This window comes from Periplaneta americana, chromosome 12 (assembly GCF_040183065.1).
Source record: "Periplaneta americana isolate PAMFEO1 chromosome 12, P.americana_PAMFEO1_priV1, whole genome shotgun sequence".
NCBI lineage: Eukaryota > Metazoa > Arthropoda > Insecta > Blattodea > Blattidae > Periplaneta > Periplaneta americana.
This window is the reverse complement of record NC_091128.1, coordinates 10,514,649-10,541,551: the sequence shown is the minus strand read 5'-3', so window position 1 is coordinate 10,541,551 and position 26,903 is coordinate 10,514,649. Positions and strand designations below refer to the sequence as shown.

Genomic DNA, 26,903 nt, shown 5'->3' with positions numbered 1-26,903 from the left:
ATTGATGTGGCATAGAAGATTCCTGAGACTTTCACTTATTGCAATGATTTCTCCATCAAAACTTGTTGTTCCATATCCAAGAGATCTATAAAGTGAGAAGAGACAGCACGTAACACCTGCACTGGCACCTTGTCCTCTGGAGATCAAGGATCCGTCGGTGTATAAATGAAGCCAGTTTTGTGGAGGGTACCTAATATTAATTGTCTCTAAAGACAATTGTTCCATTATTTCAGTGTTTACTTCTGATTTCAGTATTTCTTCTGTTAAATTTAGATTATATTCTATATTTAATAGAATTAAGGGGTTTGGTTTAATTTGTAAGTTTTCTTTTAAATTTGGGATATTGATTTTCTGTTTCAATTCTTGAAATTGTGGAGAATTTAGAAAAAATTCTGGTGGTGTACAGTGCAGATAATTATAATAAAGTCTGAGCATGGAACTGAATTTCAATAACTTAAAATGAGTAATCTTGATATCAATAATCATTATTTCATTAGTTTCAATATATTAAATTTGTGCAGCTCTGTTTATAAATATAACATAGTATTCTTTTTTAATGTTTAAACATACTTTTTTGTGCGTATTTTAGTGTATAACTAAAAATTTCAGTGAAAGAAATAAGTATGATACGTTGATGTGCCTAAAATGCTTATTTTCATTAAAATAGAGCCTAATTTTACAAATTTTGAGCTTATTTTAGGCGCCTAAAACTGCAATTTTTAGTGCCTAAAAATCCGATGTCTATTCTTTATTCAAAAACATAATTTAAATAAATAAATAGATTTTCAACTACAAAATACATTATGTTGTTGTTGTTTTCTAATGCCAGGCGTTTGACAATAAAGCCATTTGACCTCTTGCACTCCAATATTTTTCAAAGATATTATCATGGTCAGCCAGTGAAGCACACATTTTTAGGTGTTCATAATCCATTTCCTGATTTTCTGAGAGTATATTGGCTAGTTCAGTCTTCTTAGCTGATATTATACCACCAGCATTCCATTGTAGGATATTTAGTTGATTCTGTACGATTAAAGTAGTCCCCCCCCCCCCCCCCCAGGAGATCCGACTGGGGGACTATTTTACCTCCGGATAATTTTACCTTAATGGTACTCATTTCATATTGGAGTTAAATGGCAAGTTGTAGCCGATTTAAGTGAACACCATATTTTAACGTTTTGGTGACTACTTCATTCACACACAACCCCCAGAATGTCTGGAGGCCACACCTGCTGTTGGTCGACGGGTCCATTGGACCTAGCTGGGAGATCTTATTGATCACCAGCTTTCCCTCCTTAAGCCACTGGAGGACGATTTTAGTGCCATAGCAGGTCAGCACTAGGAACAGAAAAGTAGAAAGAGGAGGAAGGAAAGGGAAATGAACCCCAAGGCCTCGAATGCTCTAATACCGTTGGGGTCGAAGAAAGTAAGAGTTCAGTCAGAGGACTGGATAGAAAAGGGTAAAGAGGGAATTAGGTATTGAATAGAGGAAAATTATACCAAATTCAGTCATTAACTCATCAAGCTGACCAGTGCTAATTGATGAGTAGCCCCTCCCTTTAAAATATTGTAGGCCTATTAATTAGTATATGATTTAGCCTAAAATCTTTAACCAAACAGATTACCGCTGTCTAGACAGTTCTCAATAAAAATCTTAAATACATTTTGGGGGCAAAAGCTTTAGTTTCGACTGTAAAGAAGAGACAATATATGAAAGTAAAAAAATGTTCAGTCAATGTAAAAAATCTCTTGCATATGTCTCACTAATAACGAAGGTAGACCTAAATTACAATCACAAAACAAGGCAGCTTGTTCTTGTCTTATTATAAAAGTTGAATTAAAATTTTATTTAATTTATTTCTCAAAAATATATTTTAAAGCATGCGGCAACTAACAGTTACAAAACTGTGTACATTATTAAGCACATTAATAAGATAGGGTAAAGGTTGGTAATATCGTGATATGAGTAATATCGTGATAGTTGGTATGAGAATTTATTACAATTTTACTTATCGAGACAAAAATCTGTTTTTTGTGACAATGTATTAAGGACAAGTTCGTGGACAAGTTGTTGCATGAAATCGGTCCTTCTCTCACTCTGTAAAAGCATGATAAGAAGCTATCAAACACAGTATCACGATATTACTCTTATCACAATATTAACAAGATTTACCCTACTTCGTTTTCCTCTCTCCTACAATTTGTTATTCCATTTGAATGAAATATATTATTTCCTTCCTTTAAAGTATTGACAATTCATAGGGAATGGAATATTTCTCGAATTTTGGAAAAAAAATATTTCTCAGCATCTAATTACAGTAAATATACATTCCTCAATTCATTTATGCCTGATTTGAATTCGTGAAACATCGCGAAATCCGTATCAAGTCGGGAATGCAATTTTTTAAGCAATTAGCGAATTATGTGCGCGAATTTTCAATTTTTAATTTTTTTTACTGCAATCGATAATCGATAGCTGTCGCACAGATAAGGTCGATATTTATGGTCACTAGTATTGAACATTCGATTCTGAATCTGTTTTAGTCAACGGTCAACGAGCTAGAAGGTTTTAATTCAAATACCTGGTCTAAACACACTCCTGACATCATATCTGATATATGTAGCGATGTGCGAGAATCGTATTGTGAGCGTTGTGAGCCTGCTGAATGCATATTACTTTGGAGCGTGTTGAGTGTGTTTGTTTTATTTGTTTATAGTCTCACACATAGGCGAAATAACATTATTGTGTTCCCGTGCAAGTGAGGCTACAAGAATGCTTAATAATAAAATAGCTCCAATAGAGCTTTCCAGTATATAAGGCATAGGTTTTATTGCACAGACAAAAGTACAGTCATGTGTAAATTTTGTAATTGTGAGGTCTCGTGGGAAAGAAGAGATACTGTTGAGAAAGATTCGAAGTTGGTAAAACATGCATCGGCAATTAATTTTCGCAAGGAAGACGAACAATCTCTTGTGCTGACTTCTATTGCCACTTGTTTTTGCAGTGTGCAAAACAAAAAGAAAACTTGCGAATATCTGGGAAAAAAGTGTTGTAAAGACTTTATAAAAATGAACATACCAATTTCCAAGCTCGAAAACGAACAATGTGAAAATACTGAAAAATTCAATTGAAAGCACCGATTTTCCCATTTGAAAATCCCACATTTTGCACTTTGAACTCAACAAAAAATTCCAGTCTCTAACGATTCAGAATGCTTTATGGTTGCTGGGTCGTTAGTAGTCAATAACATTTAAGCTGTGCTCATGTTTGAATCTAAATCCACACAGCAATCAAGTCTTCAAAAGGCTTGTTTTTTAAGATCCAATGCATGCGAGGTGAGAGACCACACTATACGAGCAATAGTGAGTGGTTTGTAAAGTTAAGAGGTGCGCAGTCAGAAGTGCGTTCCACCTTGATTGTCTCAAATTCGGCAATCCTGAGTATGAGGCTTTTACATGAGGTGGGCCCTTCATCTTTCCAGGCAAGAAATGTTTATCATCAGAAAGATTGTCAAGGGGTGACAGTACAAAAGTTCATGTCAGTTCACATCATGTTTCAACCAAGCTATCACTGGTGAGAGAACAACAGGATGGAGTCTGCAATAGATCGCCTACCAAGAAAAGTTTATCTTCTGAGAGAACACTAAGTCTGCCAGAGATACGTAGATGATACCGAATCTCTTACAGTCCAAATAGAAACAGTAAGATTAAACATGCAAAATACATTCGATACCCTCAGTCAAGTACTTAGTTATGTCAATATTCTAGAATCTGACATAAGAGATCTAAAAGAGAACTCTTCACTTAAAAATTACATGTGTTTGCTAGTAGCTAACAGAAATTCCTCCAGTGTCTTGACATGGTAGTGTGGTGCAAAAAACCGAACTTTCAAAAATTCAAATTCCCACAAGGCTAATATTATGCATTAATGTGTAAAACAAGCACAAAAAATTTCATTAAAATATTACCATTTACAAGTTGCTCCAGAGGTGAGAAGTTTATAATGTGTAACATAGTGAAAGAAAAAAGTCAGAGCAGCTTTTGAAGGAGTAGAAAACTCTTATCAGTGTTTGGATAAAAGTTATAGAAGAAACTGTTTCTATTCGTCTTCGTCAATGTCTCATTGTACTTTTGGAACAGGTTGATATTGCGTTCTGTCGTGTCATTTACTACTTTCGTCTAAGAGGAGCAATCACGAAGTTCCTTGAAAACCACTCTGTAGGAAGTCTGTGCAGGAAAGATTGAGATTTGTCTCTTCCTATTTCAATCTTCAAATAAATAACCGGTTCTTAATGTTACAGGGTTCTCCAATTTCAGGTTTTCCAATTTAGCCATGGTCTGTAGTCATTGAGGAGTATCAGGTTTCTGTGGAGGCTGCAAGTTTGTTACTATATTTTCCTTTTTTGCTGGTTTAACGAATTGAGTCCACAACAGACCACATTATCTAAAGCCTGTTTAGTAAATGATGATGATGATGTTGATGATGATGATTTTTCTTTTTCTCTGTGGTCACTTGGTCATCAAAAAAGCAACTAGATGCTCAGAGAGAAACCAAAGATGTTGGCAAAATGCCATAATAGCCTATAATTGTTCTTTCTTATCTACAGTTTGGTTGGGATATTTCTTATGGAGAGTAAGAAGCTTGTGGACTTTGAATACCAACAAATACTCTCTAACATTAATACTGGAAAGCTTTCCTGTTTAGCATTGCAAGCGGCGGCGAAAAGTAACAATGCTGCCATCTAGTGGCTTGAAACGTTCACACACTCTGTGCGCCGTGCTGGATTACGTGAGGAAAAGAGGAGAGGTGTGCATTTGATTTCAATAAGAAGCTGCAAAGCAATAAATAGTATACTTTAGAGTCACTTTGTTCATAACATTTTTAATTAATAACAAATTACAAAGTTATTAGAATAGAAATGAATTGATAAATTCTCATATTTTCAAATTTGATGAAATTTAGTTGTGCATGACTTTAGCAGCTTTCATACATCGCTTGTTTTGTTTTTTAGCTGTATGGTTGTCCATTTTATTTTTGCTGTAACAATTTATTAACACATTGAAATATTTATCAATGAAGACATTGGCACAGTCACTGCAAATGGACATGTTAACAGGGAGCACTACCATTTTAACTAGTTCTTTTTTTACACCAATTCTAGTTTTATAAATAACATGATCAATTTCTTTAAAAACATCAGAACACAATTGGCTGAGCATTAGAGTAACATCATTAGGAAAAACAATTTTTGAATCTTTACAGTATTTTTTATTTGCGATGTGCGTTGTTACGTCATTGTTGGGGTTTTCTTTACAAGATAAATTTCTTCGACAAATTTCGTGATTTATTCTGCTACACACCCAACCTGCAACATAAGCCCTTGCATTTTCTTGCAACACGGTTTCTTCATTTGTATGCTGTACATTTTTGTCATCAACAGTTACATCCAAATCAGAGACATCTGTAATGCCTGGACTGCAAAAATTCAATTTAGCTGCCTCGATATCTTCTTTCTTGAGTAAGAAAGAAGAAACGTCAGCTTCACAGTTGCTTGTTTCAGGAGGACTTAGGAATTGTTTCGTCATGGTTGCCCGAATTGTAGCTCTAAACTTCGATTAGTCTGGAGTTACGTTGTTTCCACCTTTAGATCGAATAATAGAAGAGAGATTTTCTATGCAGCCTTGTGTTAATCTTCTTGTTATTAAAAATTTAAATCCATAATTATAATGCAATTCTTTCCATAGCAGTTTTAAAGATTGTAAATTTTCTAGCCAGCCATTTATACATCTTGGGTTCATTTTCCTATTGTTTATTACCTGAATATTTCCAAATGTTTTTTTCTATTTCATTAAAAAAATTCCAGTGTGTGGAATTTTCACTTAGTGGCCTATTTAAGGCTTTACTAGTTTGGAAACTAGAAGAGTTAAAACAATCAAAAGCTTTATCCATAAACAGGATGAAGTCTGCAGTAGGTTGAGCCTCCTCTGGTAACTGAATTTTATGAGTGATGCCATAGCTTTTCCTACAGAATGACTTAATAACTGTGTAGCAAGGCACACTCGCATCGGTGTGAATGGTGGTAGATTCAAGTGATTAAGTTTTACTTTAGGACAAAGTCGGGGATTCATATCTTTATCTATAAAATCAAGTTTTTCTAGGTATTCCCACTTAATTAATTTATCAAATAGCTTAAAATTATAATGTTTTAAATTATTCCTTACGCTCTTAATCAAATGTGGTGTATCATGAAACAAATAAATTTTTTCACCATCGTGTTCAAAATAAGGCTGTACTTCATTACATCCAAGCAGTCTTCTCGATTTAGTGTTGTTCGATCCTTGGTCTGAAACAATCACTTTAGGGATAAATCCCGTTTCTTTTATTTTATTTATTACATCAAGCAGATGTGATTTTAAAATCTCTGCAGGCATGGCATCTTTCGATAGAAAATAACCAATGGTTTGCTTAAAATTTTTACACATTCCTCGAATCATAAAAACCATTGCTTGGTTTGCAAGTGTACCTCTGAATCTTTTACATTAGTTTGAGATTGTTGGTTAGGGCTGTGTATACCCAATTCAATGAATCCCTAAAAAATGTCCACTTTAGCATTGTACGTTATATTTTCCTTCAAATACATTTCATCTACAATAATTGTTACTACCTTTTCATTTAGTGGCAGCATTCCAGACTTTACTTTTAATAATTGTAAAATGGTGGGATTTATACCGGGGCCTATACCAAATCCATGAAGCCAATTTCGGAGAGATCTGACTGTTGGCAAACACAATTTTCTCCTTAAAAATCTGTAGCCCTGAGGTGAGCAATAATGGAGTGCAATGCAAAACTTTTATCGTAACTGGAATACCGCCTTCCCATTTTTTTCTTTCTTTTTAAACGCACTTGCGACATAATGAATTCATCATTAGAAACAATTTTGATTAAATCAGTATTTGAACTGGTTGTCTTCAGAGCTCTCACTTCCGCCCGAAGAGATGAAATAATTTTTTTGTGTTTAGATACCAACTTTTGAGCTGGAATCAATTTCTTAGAAAGTGTCTTTATCTGAAGATCTTGAGCCATCTTTGACCTTTTAGGATTTCTTGCATCTTAAAAAATAAACAGGGACTTAATTTAGTGAAATATTAATAACGTCTTGAAAGTCTAGGGCTAGGTAAATAATGTTTTCTGAATAACTAACTGAATCAGTTTTTATGAGAAAACATGAGTTCACACACTTTCTTCACAAAATCAATAATTCGTATTTTTATGTTGCGTATCACAATATGCGTCTATTTAGTTTGAAAAAGTCATGACTTTCAGTATTTTGTATGGAGAAACTATAAAGAAATTGTGTTTGGTATGATGGAAGTAAAGTAGTTTTATGCAGTTTAATAACTGATTCACTTAGCACAGAGAACATGTTATTGCTAATGTACTATCTGATTATGAGGTACCTGGTAGAGGACTATCGTCGTTTCTGTCTGGAATCGGAGAACCTGTCGCCTCCTTGATGGAAGGTCTAATGCGTTTCTTTGGGGACCTTCGCGGTTCTTTCATTGTACTTTGACCCATATTTTCGGAAGACGGCGCTGTTAAATTCAGTGAAGGAATAGCTGTTCTCTTCAGTCTGTTATTAAAAAAATATATTAAAAAGTAACAGGTCTATGACTCATTTGAAACTTCGGTACTTTTCCAATTACACCTTATTTTTACTTACTCCTGACTTTTCAAATTAGGGTTATTGAAGTCCGATAATCTAAAGTGATCTGAACATATTCTGTGATTTTTGTACAGATACTCTGTTCCTCTAGTTTTAAACGTTTCGTCTAGGTCTTGTCTTTTACATTTATTTACCCATATGGCACATCTATAAGACAAAAACAAATAACAGTAATAATAATAATAATAATAATAATAATAATAATAATAATAATATGATGATGATGATGGTGAGGACACGAGACCTGTCATGTGAATCGTGCAAGTGGGAAAAGAATGAGCTAACAGAAAGAGAGTTTGTTTCATGATTAAAATTATACGAATCTACTGACACGAAAGTTCATCTCAGACTAATTATCTTCCTTCTCCATACCCATTGGTGAGAGCCACAACACATGATAAGGTCACAGAACAAGTTATCTACTGACTCTACTGTAATAATCATCATCATCCTGTGGCAGAAAAGTAATAGACTACTTGTATTTACATGACTACTCACTCACCTACTCACTTCGGAAATCTGAAGAACGATCTAGCATCTTTTTGCCAAGCGTAGTTTTTACAGAAGAACACAGAACAAACAATTCCACTTTTCTCTGACATTTTGTGGAACAGCCATGAGAATAATCCTTACGACTTACACCACGTGTTGAAGTACAAAACTCTTGTTAGATGCAGTTTACCGCTCTACGTGCCACGTTATCCTCACTGTCAACATTCCCTGCCACTAGATAGCACTGATGAGTCATTCGCCTCTCTTATCGTGAACTTTCCAGTATTAATGTTAGAGAGTATTTGATACCAATAGATGCTTTGTTCCACTCTCTAATGTTATCTAGTGTCTCAGCAATGGCTCGAGCTACAAATACTGTTGCACAATCTGGAAGACTGACTCTATCCAAGGCACTGACTACTTTAGGTGACTGGAATATGTTGTTAGGGACGCTAGGTGTGAGGAGGGAACCTTTGAAGCAAGTAATAATGTTGAAAATCAAGATAATGGTTCAGACAGTCGATATGCATTCTTGCTATCAGATGTATTAGGTGATTAACATGATGAAGAGGGTCGGTTGCTCTTCCTTTCATGGATATAAATTCACTTCTTCATGTCCACCAAGTTAGTGCTGTGGTAATGCGACTGCCTTCAAACTAGCCGGCTCAGGTTCGATTCTCAGCAGGTTCAGAAATTTTCATGTAAGATTTCTACCTCGGGACTAGGAGAGATGGTGGTGCACAACTTTTACTCAATAAATTGTGCAGCAGTATGCCTGAATTAAATCCCAAATCTCTCCACGTGCATATGAAAAGAAGGCATATGTCACTGTTGATAGAGATTCACCCATCGGATGGGGACATTAAGACTGGTGGTCCCCTGGGTGCTATCAACAGGAGTAGGCTACGTGTCAGCACCGGGTTTCCCCCTTTCTTTCTTCCTCACCTTTGTCATCGTCCTCATCATTTCCTACACTACACTTACACATATACTCACTGTAATACACGACGTAACTCTTAACAGATACACATTATGCATATTGTGGTCTGTCGAAGTGGTGTGCAACTTGAAAATGGATCACAGTCCTGTCATCTATCCGCGGTATGCAAAATCACGCAAGTGAAGTGGGTAGGCATTAGACACACACAGATTTCACTTCTTCGTACCGAGCTCTGGTTTCTTTTGCAGCTGTTTGAGATCACTACCTTCCATGCTACTTCAAAATACTTTTCTCTTTGCTTTTCAAGAAACACCTGGCCCTCCTTATTTCCAATCTCTTTCATTGCATATGTCAAACAACTTGCCCAGATCTCTTTAATGTGTTTTGTTTCATTATATTACTTCCTTGCTGTCTAGCTCTTTTTTTAGATCCAGATATTTATCATAGTTTGGGAAGTTTCTTAACACACAAATCTATTCACAGAGTTGGAATCCTTGCATGCTCCCTTAGATCAATTTGTAAGTATGTTGGAGGGGCTTGTCTTTGTCCAAGTGATGAAACTGTACACTTGGACAGTGGCATGCGGTGACCATTCAGACAGCCGAAGCACTGAATATTATAATTGTTAGATAAATAATAGTAAATCAAGGGGCTTGCCTTGATAAAATCACAACTGATAATAATTTAAAAGAACATATATTAAAATAAGTAGACCTAATATCAATTTAAATTTCTTAAAGCTACCATTATACAACATTTGATATAAAATAACAAGCTTCTGGCTTTAAACTCACCCTTGGCACTTCTCACAGTAAGATCAACGGAACTGAAATTCAATCCTTCTCTCCTGGGAAGCAAATTTGGTAACCACCTCATCAAAGAACTCTTTCTTCTTCCTGAGTTCTCCTAGTAGGTGCGCTTCAATTGGAATAATTCCAACATGAGATAGTCTCTCTTCTCCAGTAGAATTTCGAGAGTAGCTTTTGATTCTCTTCAGCATTGAAAACGACCTTTCTACTAAAGACGTACTCACAGGAATTGTACAGTCACGGAAGAAAAATCTGGCCGATGAGCAGCAAAACTCATAATGTTACTTATGCCGGTTTTGTTGTGATTATCACAGTACAGAGTGTCTAAGAGGGATAGTGTTTACCTCCCTTCGAAGTTCCTGGGCTAGGAAGGATAGGCTTTCGGACTCTTTCTGTTCAGAATGTCTAATAGGGACACTATTGACTTCCCCTCATAGCTGCTACGCTTCGAGAGACTGACGTTCGGAATGGTTTTGTTTAAAGTCTATAATATACTGTATTTGTATAATTGCAATGTTTGTTGTGTTTTAGTCGACATATAGAAAGTTGTTTTGCCATTGGTTTTGCCATTGCGGATATGAAGAATGTTGTTAATGTAATTTTCATCCCCTATGTTCGTCTGTCTTCACTCTACAGGCATACTACGTTTATGATTTATGACCACTGTATAGCCTACTTCGTGTTTTTTCTAGAGTCCTAGACACGTGACCCTGTCCATCTTTACCAACAGATTTTGTCTATAAATAGCCACAACCACTTCGAAAATCATCATTAGTTTTTCAGTTCGATAGCTATGGACGTCAAAGCCAAAGTAATTGCACTGATCGAGGAAGGCGGATTTAGTGCGGCGCAAGCTGGAGAACGCTATGGAGTTGCGACTAGAATAGCGTCCAGATGGTGAGCGCAGTATCAAGAGCAAAGATACGTAACTCGTAAACCTTTTAGCGGAAGACCCAAGGCATCAACACCACAACAAGATCTTATGTTAATAGAACGTTCGAGGCACTTTCCATTTCACACTTCTAAAATGCTTGTTGCCGACACGGGATTTCCTGCTTCCAACAGAACGGCTTCTAAAAGGCTCAATGGTGCCAATATTGTGCCGAGAAGAGTGGCGGTAAAGTTCTGACTGAAGACCATCGAATTGATCGTGTCGCATTTTGCCAAATGCATTACAACTATCCATGGCAAGAGGTCATCGTTTCGAATGAGAAAGTGTTTATGAACCACAGCACAGGGCCAGTGCAAGTATATCGACCGAAACAATCCAAGAGATTTGACCCTGAATATGTGGTCCAGAGGCAACGCATTGGTCGTTTGTCCATGTCGATGTGGGGATGGATTTCTGGTTATGGTGGCGGCGCGCTATGGAGGATTCATGGGCATATGAATGGGCATCAGTACACCAATATACTGGAAAATGTGATGCTACCTAGTGTGCGTGTGTTTCAGCCCGAAAACAAAATAAAATTCCAACACGACTTTTCTTCCGTACACACATGTGTTGCCATGTAGCGGTGGTTCAACATTCACAGGGATGATGTCGTAGAGGTTCCATGGGTGCCAAAAAGTCCTGACTTAAATCCCATAGAAAATGTGGGGCGGAAGTGTAACGCGGTGTTAATGAACAACTACAGGGTCGGCGTCCTAGGTATACGGACGAATTGTGGGATCTCGTTTCAGATGCTTGGGATGATGTTGCATTGTCAGATAGATATATCCACAACCTTGTTAATTCTGTACATAGAAGAATGGATACAGTGAACAATGCCAATGGTTTCTGGACAGATTATTAAGTCCAGAAGGAAACTATTGTATATCACTAGAGCTACATAGAAAGAAGAACATTTTAATTTGTGATAAAAAGAACATTCAATATTAATTATTTTACTTCAGGAATGTATATTTTCCCTTATTTTCAGAACTAAAGTAAATACTGTAGGTTTAAAAATAGAATAAATAAATGAGTTATAGTAAACCGCTTATATAATCAAACGTTTCCTTAAATCGCACAAAAATTATTTCTAATTAACAAATCTATTTATGTTCCTCTTTCGTCACTATTATTAATTGTTTACCTAAATTAATTTATATATATTTATTTCAATTTATTTTAATGTTCACTTATACTGTTTGTATTGGATTACTTCAATCAATTTATATTTATTCTACTTTATCTGACTGTTGACTTCTATATCGTCTTAGAACGAAGTTCCTATGTATTGTATCTTTCTCAATTTTGTTTACTCTTCGTCATATTGGCAGTCTGTTTTGCCAGGAAGATATTAAAATAAGAATAAACCATAAATAAATGTAGTATGAATAATTTCAAGGGGAAATTGTTCCGGGGCCGGGTATCGATCCCAGGACCTCTGGTTGAACGTACCAGCGCTCTACCACTGAGCTACCCGGGAACTCCACTCGACACCGTCTCAACCTTTCCCTTTATATCCACACAACTCGCATGGGCTGACGAAATGCCAGAGACCCACAACGAGTGCACACAAGCTCTGTGTGACTTGGAATTGTGGTTTTCTGTTAACGTACACAGTAACGTATATATTATGCAAATCTAGTCTTTCAGGTGAAGCTCCCTGTAAAGCAGATTTGAATAATTTCAATTCTGCTTTACAGGGAGCTTCACCTGAAAGACTAGATTTGCATAAATGTAGTACGTCTATAGCAGCTGTGCCCAATACTAAAGTTTCAAACTTAAAATTAAAAAAAAATATTTGAACAGACCTGTATTATTAATTAATATAAATTACAATAATCACTAATTAGCAAGACATTTATGTAAATAATTTATTATTGGACGATGTCTGTGGCCCTCCAATAATATATTTTTTTTAATATTGGCCCGCAGTATTCATAAGGTTGAGGATCCCTGGTCTATAGACTAAAGAGAGACGAACAGAGGAGATGATAATGAAATCAGTAACATTCCTCATACCCGCAATGGTAAAAACAATGAAATAACAAATTTCTGTAGAATATAATATAACATAAATATTTATTTTTTATTCAGACTAAATGACTTATCAGTGTTTTAAAGAAGATCAATAAAATTTATAAAATATATATTCATTGAAGTTGAGGTTAAAATAATGCTAACTTTTTGCGCCTATTGGCATCTTCAGGCACTTGAGCCAACAATATCATGTGATACATTAATTTACAGTAAAAGGCATGGCTGTTGAATATATACATTAATCAATCTTAAAACTAACAGATTAAAATCATTTGTGCAAATTAAATAATAAACTATAGTTGAGTTAATTATTGTTTTGATATGTATGATAGTTGAATTAATTATCCTCATCTCTACTTAAATTTACGACAATAATTAAAACAACTATAGGACACAAAGATTAAATTGTAGATTTAAAATGGATTCAAATTAAATAAAATATTACCTTGTAATAAAAATTGATTACTTCTATAATGTGTTATTAATGCTTACATTTGGTCGTATAATTTTACCAATTACTGGTATGTGCCGTTGTTATTGATGTAATTATATGTATTATAATGATATAATCTTATGGTTCTTATTGATTCCAATATTAAACTTCATATTGAGTGGACGTCGAAATAATTTCAGATGGTTGAAACGTAGAATGCAGGTATGACTTTCAACAGGAAGTTGAGCTGTTCATGATGCAATTCGTTCTATAATATATACGTATCGTAAGTAACTAATATAAAATATTGCTCAAATGCCTAAAGGTGGTAATAGGCGAAAACGTTAGCATTATTTTAACCTTTAACTTCAATGAATATTTATATTTATACATTTTATTGATCTTTTTTTAAAACACTGATAAGTCATTTAGACTGAATAACAAATAAATATTTATGTTATATTGTATTGTATATTGACTTATCTGAAAATTACTACTACAATGCTTACTAAGAAAATTTTTGTAGGCCTATGTCGACAAGAACACAAGAGTTTCAACCTTATGGAATGTGAACAGAAACAGTCCGAAATCCTCTCCTTCCGAGACCAGCAACGTTGGGGGGAGTAAACAGTATCCCTCTTAGATACTCTGTACTGTGATAATTACAAAAAAACCGGCGTAAGTAACATTACGAGTTTTGCTGCTCATCGGCCAGATTTTTCTTCTGTGACTGTACACAGTAATGTCACTAACACATTAAACTGCTGAAAACTTTTTTTCAGCATTGAATTAGTACTCAATAGTTTTGCAAGTTCACTCATGGTTTTATTTCTAAACTCTTTACTGCTGTACACTACAATCAAAATTTTCCATATGTATCTATGAGATTTTGAAAGCAACTTTCTGGGAATTGGTTAGTATATTTTTCATAGTTTTGAGGCGACAATAAATTTAAAAATTTCAGTTTAGAATAATCTTGAAATCTTACATCCAAGTGGTTATCAATATTATCAAACACTTCGCAATAGATGCGTTTATAGTTGATATGTTTTCTCTTCAGAGGCTCACCTACTTGAGACATGGTTTCTTGGAAAACCCTTTCATAATCGTGAAAGAAATTTTGTTGAAACTTAAAAACTGTGGGCCAAGGACTAAAACAATCAAATTTCAGTAATTGTAATTGTTGTGTAATGTCTCATTTAAAAGACTGACAATATTCAGAGACATTGAGGTGATGACAGAGTGGTAAATGATAATAGAGCATTGAAAATGTGATGTGGTTGTTTTGCACAGAATTTCATACTGACGTGGCACAAAGACATACGTCCCAAGGGCCGCACCATGTGTTGGGACGTGTCAGATGTACAGAACAAGGCTGCAGTGAACTTATTCCCCTGTCATGGCATGCAGGGAAATCAGCTGTGGTGATACAATCTGGTGAGCTAATTGTGCCTTCGAATTCTATTTTATAATTGAATCAGGAATTTTCAAAAGGGACTAAGTCTGGAAAAGTAAATTTGAAGAAAACGACAAAAAACCTTTTGTATGGATCTGGATATATAACAGTCCAAACATGTTGATACACAATTTAAATGTGTACATTCTAAAGGACTTCGTTCCTTTTAATGCTGAAATCCAAGAAGAGTGTATGTAGACCCAGAAATGGGCATAAACTCAATTTACAAAAAATATGGACTTGGTCCCTTTTTCAAATTCCTCATTCAATTCTTTCTGTCATATATGAGGAGCTCACAACCAGAGTGGATCAAGTCTACCAGTGGTCAGTTTGTGGATTAATGCAATCTCAGATGAAGAAAACTTAGATTTATTCATTGCCTTAACAAACTAAGTCAATAACTCATTTGTTACTCCAGAGAGGGCAGCATTTCCTATGGAAAGTGAAGGTTGCTAAGCATGAGTCAGGTACTTTTAAGACTCAATTTCTCAAAATTATTCCAGAAGGACTTGGTCCACTCTGGTTGTGAACCCTTCATATATTTTTACATTAATTTCTTTATTGACTACTAGAGTTCCACGAAAAATTTACTGGTCTCATTTCTTGCCCACGTCAAATGTAGTTCTATCAGTCATCATTTTCAACCATGAACGCATCATTGTAGGTAACGAATTCGGTGTTAAGAGATACTTCTGTCTCATACACAGAATTCTTTTAACTGCCAGACTCATAGAATCCATGATGGTTGGAATGACCATAACCAAATTTGTTACCAACTGACTGATCATCAAGCTACTTGTTTATATATTAATTAGTTCCTTCAGTCCTTCCTCTGTTCTTTACTTTGTTAGTTCACTTATTTATCTATCCATTAAGGTAAGATTAGAGACCTTGTATTACCAGTGTTAAATTCACCATCTTTAAGTACCCTTATCACAGAAAGTGTTACAGATATGTCTGTGAATATTTTAAACTGATTCTTTGTTATCTTAAAAGTGCTGAGCTCTTGTTTAAAAAGTGAACTTTGTGAAAATAATAAGTTATGACTTTCTACTACATATGCACTTTCTTCCTGTCTGTCCTATGTAAAAATGTGGACAACTATTGCATTTTAGTTTGTAAGCCCCAGTTGAATTATATTTATTTGAATGTTTGATGTGATTATTTAGATATTTCTGTGTCGTGTTTTTGTTTTGTACCTATGCTATCTTGTGTTTTAGTTTTCTGAATGAAGTTGCAATTTTGTAAGTATTGATATTGTGATATGTTAATGTTATGTATTTATTCTCACGCGGTGTTTGTGTTGGTTTGTTCTGTTTTTGTTTTGTCTTTTTTATTAGTGTATCTATCATGTTAGGATTATATCCATTGTCTTGTGCTATATATTTTATTGTGTTTAGTTCTTCAGTATAGTTCTCATTGTTCATAGGTATGTTAAATATTAATCTGTATGTCATTGTATGGAAAGCTGCATGTTTATGTTGTATAGGATAGTTCGATGAATTCTGTATGTGTGTTGTAGTTGTGGTTTCCTGTATATTTTGAATTCATGTCTATTATTTGTTTTGGTTATGGTGATGTCTAAGAAATTTATAGCTTGGTTATGTTCTGTTTCTATTGTATACTTTAATTTGAGATGTATTTTGTTGAGTTGTTGATGTAGGTTTTCTATTTGTCTTTTGTTTCCATTATATAGGACTATTATGTCATCTACATATCGATGCCAGTACATTATTCTCTCTGCGTGTTTGTTGTTGTCAGTGTTTAGTATGTGTGTTTGTTCTATATTATGAATGAAGATTTCAGCTAATATACTTGATATAGGTGAACCCATTGGTAATCCTTCAGTTTGTGTATAATATTTATTGTTATGTGTGAAATAATTTTGTTTTGTAATAATCTTTCTTTAATGTTTCTAAATCTTTTGTCCAGAAAGGTTTGTAGTTTGGGATCTTTCCTCAGGGCACCCATTTCTTTGCTGCTTTTAGCATAGTTGCACAAATTATGTCGTTACATTTGTCTGGGGATTCGTTCATATTAATGGAGAGGTTATTTTCTAGATCTTCTCTAAATTTAGTCCAATTGGATTTTTTAAAATTCCAAGAACATCTGTTATAAGATTTGTTTGTAGGTTTCTGATGTAGTAAAATAGAAGTAGCAATGATTTTGTGGCCAAGTCCAGGTCTTCCAGAACTTTCCTGCTTGCCTTGTTATATATGTCTGAAGATATTAGAGTTAAATCTGGATTAGATGTTCCATGGGAATGAAGATATGTTGGAGGGTCTTCTGGGTTGAATAATAATTGGATTGATTGGGTGTTAAGAAAATCTTCTATTGAATGGCCAACAGAATTGATGCCTAAATATCCCCATTCTTTAGAATGACCACTGAAGTCTCCAATTATGAGAGTCTTTGGTGTAACTACTATATTGTCCAAATTGGGTTTGTTATTAGGGGGTTATATATGCTATACATTTTGAAGTGTTATTTATCCGAAGTTCTATTTTACAAATTTCAGATTTGTGAATAATTTCAAAGGAAAAATTGTTCCTGGGCGAGGTATCGATCCTGGGACCCTTCGCTTAGCGCATGAATGCTCTACCGATTGAGCTACTCCAGGAACTATACAAGACACCGTCACAATTCTTCCCTTTAAGTCCACACAACTCAAATGGTTTGACAAGACGCCAGAAACCCAACTTTGAGTGCACACAATTCTGTGTGACTTAAATTGTGGCTTTCTGTTAACGTACCTACAGCAACCAGTGGCGTATACTGGTTTAAGGGTCTGGGCTACCACTGACCCTATTATTACACAAAATATATTTTAAAATCCCTATAATAAAATTCCTTACTTATTTATATGTGAATTCCAGACGTCTTGATTGGGACGAAAATACTTTGATGACTTCGTCATTGAAATTACAGTTGGGCCACTTGCGAAGTTTCTGTAGAAATGACTTTTCAATGGACATCAGTGCCAAGCCGGATAAACGTTCTTGTGTATGAGTTGATTTACAGTAGGATTTTATTCGCTTCAACACAGAAAATGTTCTTTCTACCAATGCTGACGTAGCTGGTATTGTCACAATTAATGTTGCCAATTTAAGGACTTCAGGAATAACTTGGTTCAGCTGGTTTTCATATATGGCAGATAATATTTCGTGGATAGGTTTGTTCGAAAAATCAAAGACTTCTGCTGAATATATTACGCTTAAGTTATTTTTCAAACGTACTTGATCAAAGTGACTGTTATAGGACTGAAATAATTTGTTTAGTGCCTCATTCGGGAAGTTTTCTCTATAAGCAAAAAATTTTTGAGAATCTATAAGCTTTCCATAATCAGAAAATCTGTCAGTAATTTCCATGTGCATACGATCTAGTATGCTGTAGTACAGCTGCCTGTATTTCAATTCATCATCTCCTTTTCTTCGCTTTAATGGTGGTTCCATTGTATTGGCTGAAGAATTTTCATTTTCCATATTACTCCATATGGACGGAAACCCACTACGTCTGAACTCGGATATAGTATTTTTTAACTTTGATACCTCTTGCAAGCAGTATGCTATGTCTAGACTTTTTGTCTGAAGAATATTGTAGAGCACATCTGTATGTGCGAACACTCTAGCATAGACTTCAAGAAGAAATATATTCTGAAACTGTGTGAAAAAATACAAATATCCTTGAGCCTGCACAATTACATCATCATCATCCCAGTTTTCTTCAGAGTCATTACAAATGATATTTTCAAAGAAAGCAGTCAGTTGTTCTCTGTATTCCTTTACTGTATTTACAAGCCGAGATGTAAAATTCCATCTAGTTGGTGCTATTTTTGGGAATTTCTTTTCCATAAATTCCTTGAGTTTTCTGATCTTTTAGGAGATGATGAGAAAAATGCAGCTAAACCCGACTGTGTTTTGAAAAAAATGCGGCATTCTGGGATGGATGAAATAGTTTGTTGCAAAACTAAATTGAGAACATGGCTGTAACAATGGACAAATAGTGCTTGAGGATACTTTTCTTGAACTTTCGTTTTTAAGCCATTAATATTTCCCGCCATAACTGAAGCACCATCGTATGTCTGTGCAATTAACTTATTGCCGACATTGTAGCTATTCTGCTATAACACCTTCCACATGCTGAAACAAAGCAGCAGCAGTTTTGTCCGAACTGACATTTGTGAATCCTATAAACCGTTCTTGAACATTGGCAGTACTGTCGACGTATCTTAAAACAGTGGACAATTGACTCTGATCACTTGTCATCAACAACAATGGTCACAAAAGGTGCTTCCTCTATTTCAGATTTTATGTTCTTTATCATAACCCCACTTATAGCAAATATTAAGTAATTCTGAATTGCGGGAGAAGTACCACGAAATACTGTTGAACTCTCAAGATGATTGGCCAGTAAATGGTCAAATTCACTTAAGGAACTTAAATATTCAATATAATTTCTTCTATTGTCTGATTCCACACTCTCATTATGATCCCGAAAAGCCAATTCTTATTTTCCTAGGAAGTAGACTGCGTTAATAAGACGCAGTAAAATCTCCCGATTTCTTTTCACAAGAGCATTGTGTGGTTGATGTGTAGAGCTTTTTGCTTATCTAGCTGTAAATCAATTCTTGTCTTCCCAAAGTTTGCAAAGTTCATGCTACTACAAATATGAGCTTTTGATTTGTCGTGTTTTAGGACTGCCGTTCGAAGGGAGTTCATGTTAGAAAACTTCTCTTTTGACCACACATTAGTTTCGCGGCTAAATAACAAACATGGCCAGCAAAATAGTTTAGACAGTTTAGAGCTACCACACAACCAATTCCACTTACCATATGATGTTGAAGTGAAATGGCGTGTGTACTCACGCTGTTTTTCTTTTACGTTCATGGACAAATTTAACTCAGGAGTTGGTCTTTCCATTTTCACAATTTCAACTTTCTCGTTGTATGTACGACGGTTAAAAGGCACTTTTATTAAACCTTCTATTACACAGTCATTTTCAACACAAACCTCTCCAGAAACTTGTTCTGTCATATTTTTCACAATATCACTTAATTGGGAAATTAAAAACTTCATAATTCACAATTAATATAACTCTTAGACACTCGAACAAATCACAAATTTAAAATACTGAACTGCAAGAACACAATCACATTCATGAGCTAGCGTACTAAGCCTATTGTTGCTTCGCACCTTCGAAGAAACCGATCACGAGAGCGGCAACTCACCCGGCCTACACTGCACGATAGAAACAGGTAGCGGGGGACAGGCAGTTGTGCGACAGGACAGCGTGAGCGGAACGGTCACAGGCTACCCCTCGTAGCAGCGGTTTCTGCAGTGATGCCGCCTTGACAACTTGTTTCTTTTCGAGAGCAGAGAGTGCATATAAATCTAACAATTGCTTTAATTTTAATTACTGTGGTAAAACTAATAATACAAAATTATTACATTATGTTATATTATAAACTTTTTCTTTTGTAATTTCCTTGGGCTACCGCCGGTAGCCCCGGTAGTCCACAAAATACGCCCCTGACAGCAACAAATATATTATTCAACCCTGCTTCACAGGGAGCTTCTACCTGAAAGACAGATTTGCATAATATATTCGTTACTTCAGATTTGTCTTCCTTAGTCATTTGTTTAACAATGTTAAAGGTTGAAGTTATTCCTCTTTTGATGCCAACTAGTATGCCACTAGTTCTTTGTCTTGCTTTAGGTTGTAGAAATGTATTGTAGTTCTTGAAAACAAAGAACTGTAATTTTTGAGCTGTAACATTGGCTTCCATTATTGCAAACATATCAATGTCTTTATCTATTAGAATTTTATGTATTTCAGTTTTCTTGGTTTGATTAAGGCCTCCAGCATTCCACTGTAAGACCTTCAGCTGAGGTAGAATTATATTGTGTTTTGTCTTGTTATGTGATGCTAAAATAATCCCCATCCGGAGATCCAAATGAGGGGACTTTTTCACCTCCGGAATATTTTACTTCGGATTGTATTTGTCATTTGAGCATGTTGGATGGTCGTTTTTTTCTATGTTCATTAAACATAGTTCAGGGGGCACCACGAGAAGGCGACCATCATCACCCCCAGAACACCAATATAGCGCGACATATTATTGTGGCAGAAGGCTAGCCTTGTTTCATACTGAGATTTAGTGAATTGATATCTCCTCTCTAGTCCCCCTCAAGCTTCCGAGTCAAGGTCGTAGCCATGCCTTTAGAGGTTTAGAGACTTCTGCCACAAATCTCACACCAAACTCTGTATCCTGGAATGACTGCCAACAAGGATGTGAGTGAAAACCAAGTGTTACGATACATCATTATTGCAAACTTATAGACCTATTGTTACTAGGTATAATAACTCAATAACTCTCGAAGAGGAAATCTCAAGCCTGGTTTGACAGAGTGTGCTATGAAGAAAGGCAGAAAGTCAAACTCCTACACAGAGCAAGGAACTCATCAAATACAGAAATTTTGAAGCAATATAACGAAAAAAGAAGACATTACAAGAAACTACTGAGAGAAAAAAGGGCGAGCCATCTTGAAAAGGAAGCGCAACAACTGATCAAATTTGCAATGGACGGTCCTTTTACGGCCCTCAAGACAACAAGACCCTCCTTTCCAAACATGATACAAATGCAGATTTGGGTAGACCACTTTCGTGAGATTCTGAACCAGAGTAGAAGCGATGCAGCGCTGCCGGTACAAAGCAATCACCACCCAATATTCCCAAAAATAACGGAGCAAGAGATATTAGCTGCTATAATGGGAACAAAAACTAGAAAAGCAGCAGGGTCGGACGGCATTGCAAACGAGCACCTTAAACTGGCAGCACCGCACCTAATCCAGACATGGACTCGGCTATTCAACAAGTGCCTGGAATACGGCACCATTCTGGAAAAGTGGAGACACTCCACCATCAAAGTTCTTTATAAAGGCAAAGGTGCTACATCCTTGCCAGATGCTTACAGAGGCATAGCGCTGGAGAATCCACTATTCAAAGTCTTCTCAAAAGTTCTGACAAAGAGGCTATACGACCTGACAGACAAAAGGATCCCAGGAAGGGGAGAGCCACCTTGCATGCCATAAACAACCTGTTGTCCGACATCCAAGTGGCACTCAGACATCCCAAAGGGAAACTATATACAATATTTATCGATTTCAAAAAAGCCTTCGATCTGCTCGACAGACAGATCATAATGAAGAAGCTCGAAACGATAATTGGAGACAACTACCTGACCCACATCATCAGGTGTATTATGACAGTCAACAGGGTGACCATAGACGACAACGTAACGACATCGACACCTATAGTTCAAACGAATGGAGTCCTCCAAGGTGATCCAATAAGCCCTCTGCTATTCAATATCACCACGGCAGATGTCGTCCAAGCGCTAAAAATAGCAAACTGTAAAGCTACCATATACTTGTACTCAGATGATATGGTCCTATGCGTGACGGAACATAGAGATCTACAAGAAAGTTTCAACACCCTCATAGCATGGACAGAAGAAAACGCACTACGCATAAACAAAAGCAAGACTTTGCAGATGGTCTTCAGAAAAGGAGGAAGAGTGGCAACACATGAACTGGTGTATTACGGACAAGAACCACTGAAACAATCAAGCCACTACAAATACCTCGGAGTAAAATTCCAAACAACGGGCACGTGCTTCAGCAAACATATCGCGGAAAAATCAGTCGCAGCCATAAGAGCCATCAATGACATCAAACTCATAAATAGACTATCTCTGGACGCAGCAAAACAGCTATTCACCACAAAAAATTTTCGAATATTCGCCTACGGCCTGCAAATAGTATGGATATATCTGAAGAAGAAAGATCTAGAACAACTGGAGAAAGTAAAAGCCACGTTCCTAAAAAGAGTACTTGGGGTGTCAAAAATGGCCCCCTCTGGGTAGACTTGTATACTAACTGGCACGGGAACCATTTCTGATAGAAGAGCTGAGGCTATCACACCATCTGCTGGCAACAGAACAATATGACGATCTCCTAGCAGAGAGAATAAGGAAGCGAAGCGAGATCGATATGGACTTCTACGCCACAGAAGCAATGATAAATCAAGCATGGGCGAACCCAGACCAACCACAGCGTCATGTGCTAACTCGATTCTCCATTCACGGCTTCCATCACAAGATCTGCAAGAAACCAGGTTTCCACCAACCGGACGAAGACTGTGTGTGTTCCCTGTGCGGATGCAAATGCAAACAATACCATCTAGAATACTGCCCAAAAAGGACGAAAAGCTTAAAAGCTTACAGCAAGAAACACCATTTATAGACTCTCAATGCACATTTTGTGTGCAATTCTACTTTATTATAACTCAAATTTTTTGGGTCTGCTAAGCCTCAAAACCTATTAGTTTGAGAAAAATTCGTTCCGACACCTGGAATCAAGCCACACTGGGACACGATTCATGGTGCTGGCCGAACTCCTCTCATTGTATTATCAATAGCCTACTACCTGCATTTAAGACATTCAAGTCATGTATGCAGGAGCGCATATTTAAATGACTGCATGGTCATTTTCAACAACAGTTCATGAGTTACTGTTAACATTGATATATACATATATATTCTTATATGAGGTCTTGCCATCCTCATTGAATAATCAGTGACTATAAGTAGCCATACTGTAAATATCTATTAATTTGAGAAAAATTCGTTCCTTCACCTGGAATCGATTCATTGATTATTCAATGAGGATGGCGATACCTCATATAAGAATATATATGTACCGGTAGGCTATATGAGCCTCAAAAGCCTCTTAAGAGCTTAGTCACTGACAGATATTCCCCTCAGAATTTGTCATTTGAGCTCAGCACGTGGAACGGCCAGGCGCTACATGCCCAGCAGAGTAGGCGAACTGTCTGGTCTTGCCTAGGCTCTCTGCCTTGATCATGGAACCTGTATGTAGTTTCGAAACGTTAGAAATGTTAGCTCCAGGACATAGTGCAATATCCAAATCACATTCACCGTGAAAACCTAAAAAACACATATGAGGAGCATCGTTTCAAAATGTGTTATGTTCCCGAATCCTAATTTTACAGGAAGCAATAAAAACTTTTCTCTCCTAAAGTGTTTTGAATATGTATAAAAATGAACTGCCATCGTGTTAATATAGACATTTATAAGTAATACCGATAAAATCTGAAATGTGTTTCCTGTCACAATGCGGAGCAAGTTGACTTTTAATTTGTTACTTAATACGTTTTGAAACAACACAGACAATTTAATACGTTTTGATCCAACACCTTTTGTTTCTTACACAATGCTGTTTCATTTTATTTACCTTCTTATTTCTTACAAAATAACAGAAATGGTTATTTGAGATTAAATATTCTGTGTTCCCGTATTTCTTATCAACAAAATTAAAGCTACATTGTTTTTTTTAGTACCCTTTAGTCTAAAATGAATACACATAAGTAATATAATTATGAAAATACAGTCTTTCAGAGTCTTTCAAAATCTGATTCTTCATGAAGACGTTCACCATGTGCATTATTTTCACTAGAAGATCCTGTATCAATGCTGAGGCAGAAGCATAGAATCCCACTTCATCCAGTTCTTCCCAACTATCTTCAAATCTCACTTTCAGCAAAGTATCCACATCGTTCTTTTTAGGATCAATAAGATTTGTGGCTTTGTTATTCTTCTTACTCCTCGTTTTATAATACAAGTACCTACTTTGAAAGGATCATCATATCTAAATATGGGTTCCATTTTCAAAGTAACCTCTGATTTTCCATTTTTATAGATCCTTTTCAACGTAACCCTTTTCATATCCTTGATTCTGTCCACCTTTTTGTACTGTGAAGCTAGAGATTTATAATCTCGAATTGTCCAATTTTCTTCTAAAGTTTTAACGGAACCCACTGTTTCATAAACAGCCCTATAATCATTAGGGATAATTAACTTGCCTTTCTTGCGCAACGTTTTCTGTACAACTCCGAAAAGTCTATCAGCTGCTAATAATTAATGGCCCCATACTGGAAAATGCATTAGAACTTCGGAAATGTGTGGGGGTGCCTTGCTTTGGAGCCAGAAAGGAAGGTTGTGTACTATGTGCATGTTTTCGTTCTGCCCATTGCATCTGTCACAGAAGTCTTATGCAAGTAACATCCTGCTCAAAGTTGAGAAATGGCATTACTCCTGATGCCACTTTATTTGCCCCTCTTCCACACTGAGTCCCGTTCCATGTATAGAATGTTGGGAACTTTGTGGGAATGATGCATAGTGAATTGGAAACTATTAGTTGTAGAAAGGCCCAGTTTTCCCCATTGTGTGTATAAGGAAATGCATGCAGTTTAGAATATAATATCATCTCAGAATGTGATGTTTAATTCAGTTTATTATAGTAACACAGCTAATGTACTTACTTTGCTTCCATTTCGCGATTTCTTTTTGTTTTTGTTTTTAGTCTTTTCCTGATCCTCTTTGATCTTTCTCCAACTATTGCATAACTATCCATTTTGCACAAAAGTAGTAAGCAACCGTTATTCATTACATCTTACACAGATGCTGACAACTTAGGAAAAAATGCGGCATTTCGTTCAGGTCAACCAACGAATGGAAAATGGTTGGGAATTTAATACGATTTGAACCGATCAGTTTCGCGAACATAACACGATTTGATCCGATACATCAGAAAGCACATACAAAAAACACAGAATATAATACGAAATGGTCCAATTTTGTTATGATATATGATAGAAGACATGCTTATAAGCGCGAAATCGCATCAAACTAAATTTCGATGGAGGGGGGACTTAACACGTTTTGAAACGATACTCCTCATATAATTTAGGGTTATATAGAAAGTCTAACTCCAAACTTGTTAGCAGAATTTTAGTAATGTGACATTGTTTATGCATTGCCAAGAAGAGACAAATGATAGTTTGGGGAAATTGCATAATGCAACCTAAAGCATAAATGAATTCAGAAATAGAAATTAAATAAAACTTGATTGAATGTAACATAGTAGCACCAGCAGTATCTATTGCCAGGCACTTGGAAGTTCTCCATTCACCTTCTAGCTTTGCAGAACAGTATAATTTAGAGTCCGAATCCAAAAAATCCGATACCAAAGCTGGACATTTTCGTAAATGTTTTTGATTCATCAAAGAGTCTTCTAGGTTACACAGGATGCATTTTGGTGAACCAAAAATTTCAATTTTAAACATGGTGCTGCAAACAGTCATGACCAGTTAGCATCCGAAATTTTGCTACTGAATCATGTCGAGAAGAATCAGATACCTTATATGTTCTTTTTCAGTAAGTAATACTGACCAAGATTTATTATTACTGTTTTCTTAAAATTTCTTCAGAATTTTTATTTGAAATTTAATTTTAATGTAACATAACATGACTTAAAATACAGATTAGCCCAAAAAAAGTATACACTGTTTGTTTATAAATAACTTTAGAACAAATTCAGACAAAATTTTCATTTTCGGGGAAATTGTAGCTTAATGGATAGGTCGAAAAGGTGCTGTCGAGTACCCAGCACAGTCCTCAGACCTAACACCAATTTCTACATATGGGGGACCCTAAAGGATGTTGTTTATTGGGAAACACCAGCTACACTGGATGTGCTACGAGAAAAAATCAAAATTTAACGTCATGTGCAGCTATGACACTGGACACATTACAGAACTTAGTTCGTGGAGCAGTTCAGCGGCATCAGTAGTGTTTGGATGCTGTTGGTGGTCACTTTGAACAATTTCATGAAAAACGAGAATTTTATCTCAATTTGTTTTAAAGTTATTGATGAGCGAACAGTGTATACATTTTTTTGGGATACTCTGTACTTAATATTTAAGATTTTTACAAGGTAACTTCCTTTAACTGATCAATTTCATGGTAAGATATCCTAAACATGAAAAATGGTTGATAAGCGTCCCATAATATTAATATCTGGTACATATTTCGTTAAACAGTTACCTCATACTACCTTCAAATATGTAACATTTTCTCTTGTACAATGTTTTATTCTTATGAAAGTGACACAGGATTTGATTTGCTATGTTTTGATTTACAAAATGACATGCCAGAAG

The 26,903-nt window shown here is 35.9% G+C and overlaps 1 protein-coding gene across 1 annotated transcript in view; it reads left to right on the top strand.

Moving 5' to 3' along the window:
* LOC138709939 (uncharacterized) overlaps window positions 1–21,124 on the top strand; it is a 70,566-nt gene extending 49,442 nt beyond the window's left edge. Inside the window, exons 3-4 of the mRNA XM_069840627.1 lie at window positions 14,663–14,806; window positions 21,006–21,124. Coding sequence (XP_069696728.1) covers window positions 14,663–14,806; window positions 21,006–21,124 — 263 coding nt within the window. The remainder of the gene's footprint in view (window positions 1–14,662; window positions 14,807–21,005) is intronic.
* The last annotated feature ends 5,779 nt before the right edge of the window (window positions 21,125–26,903 follow it).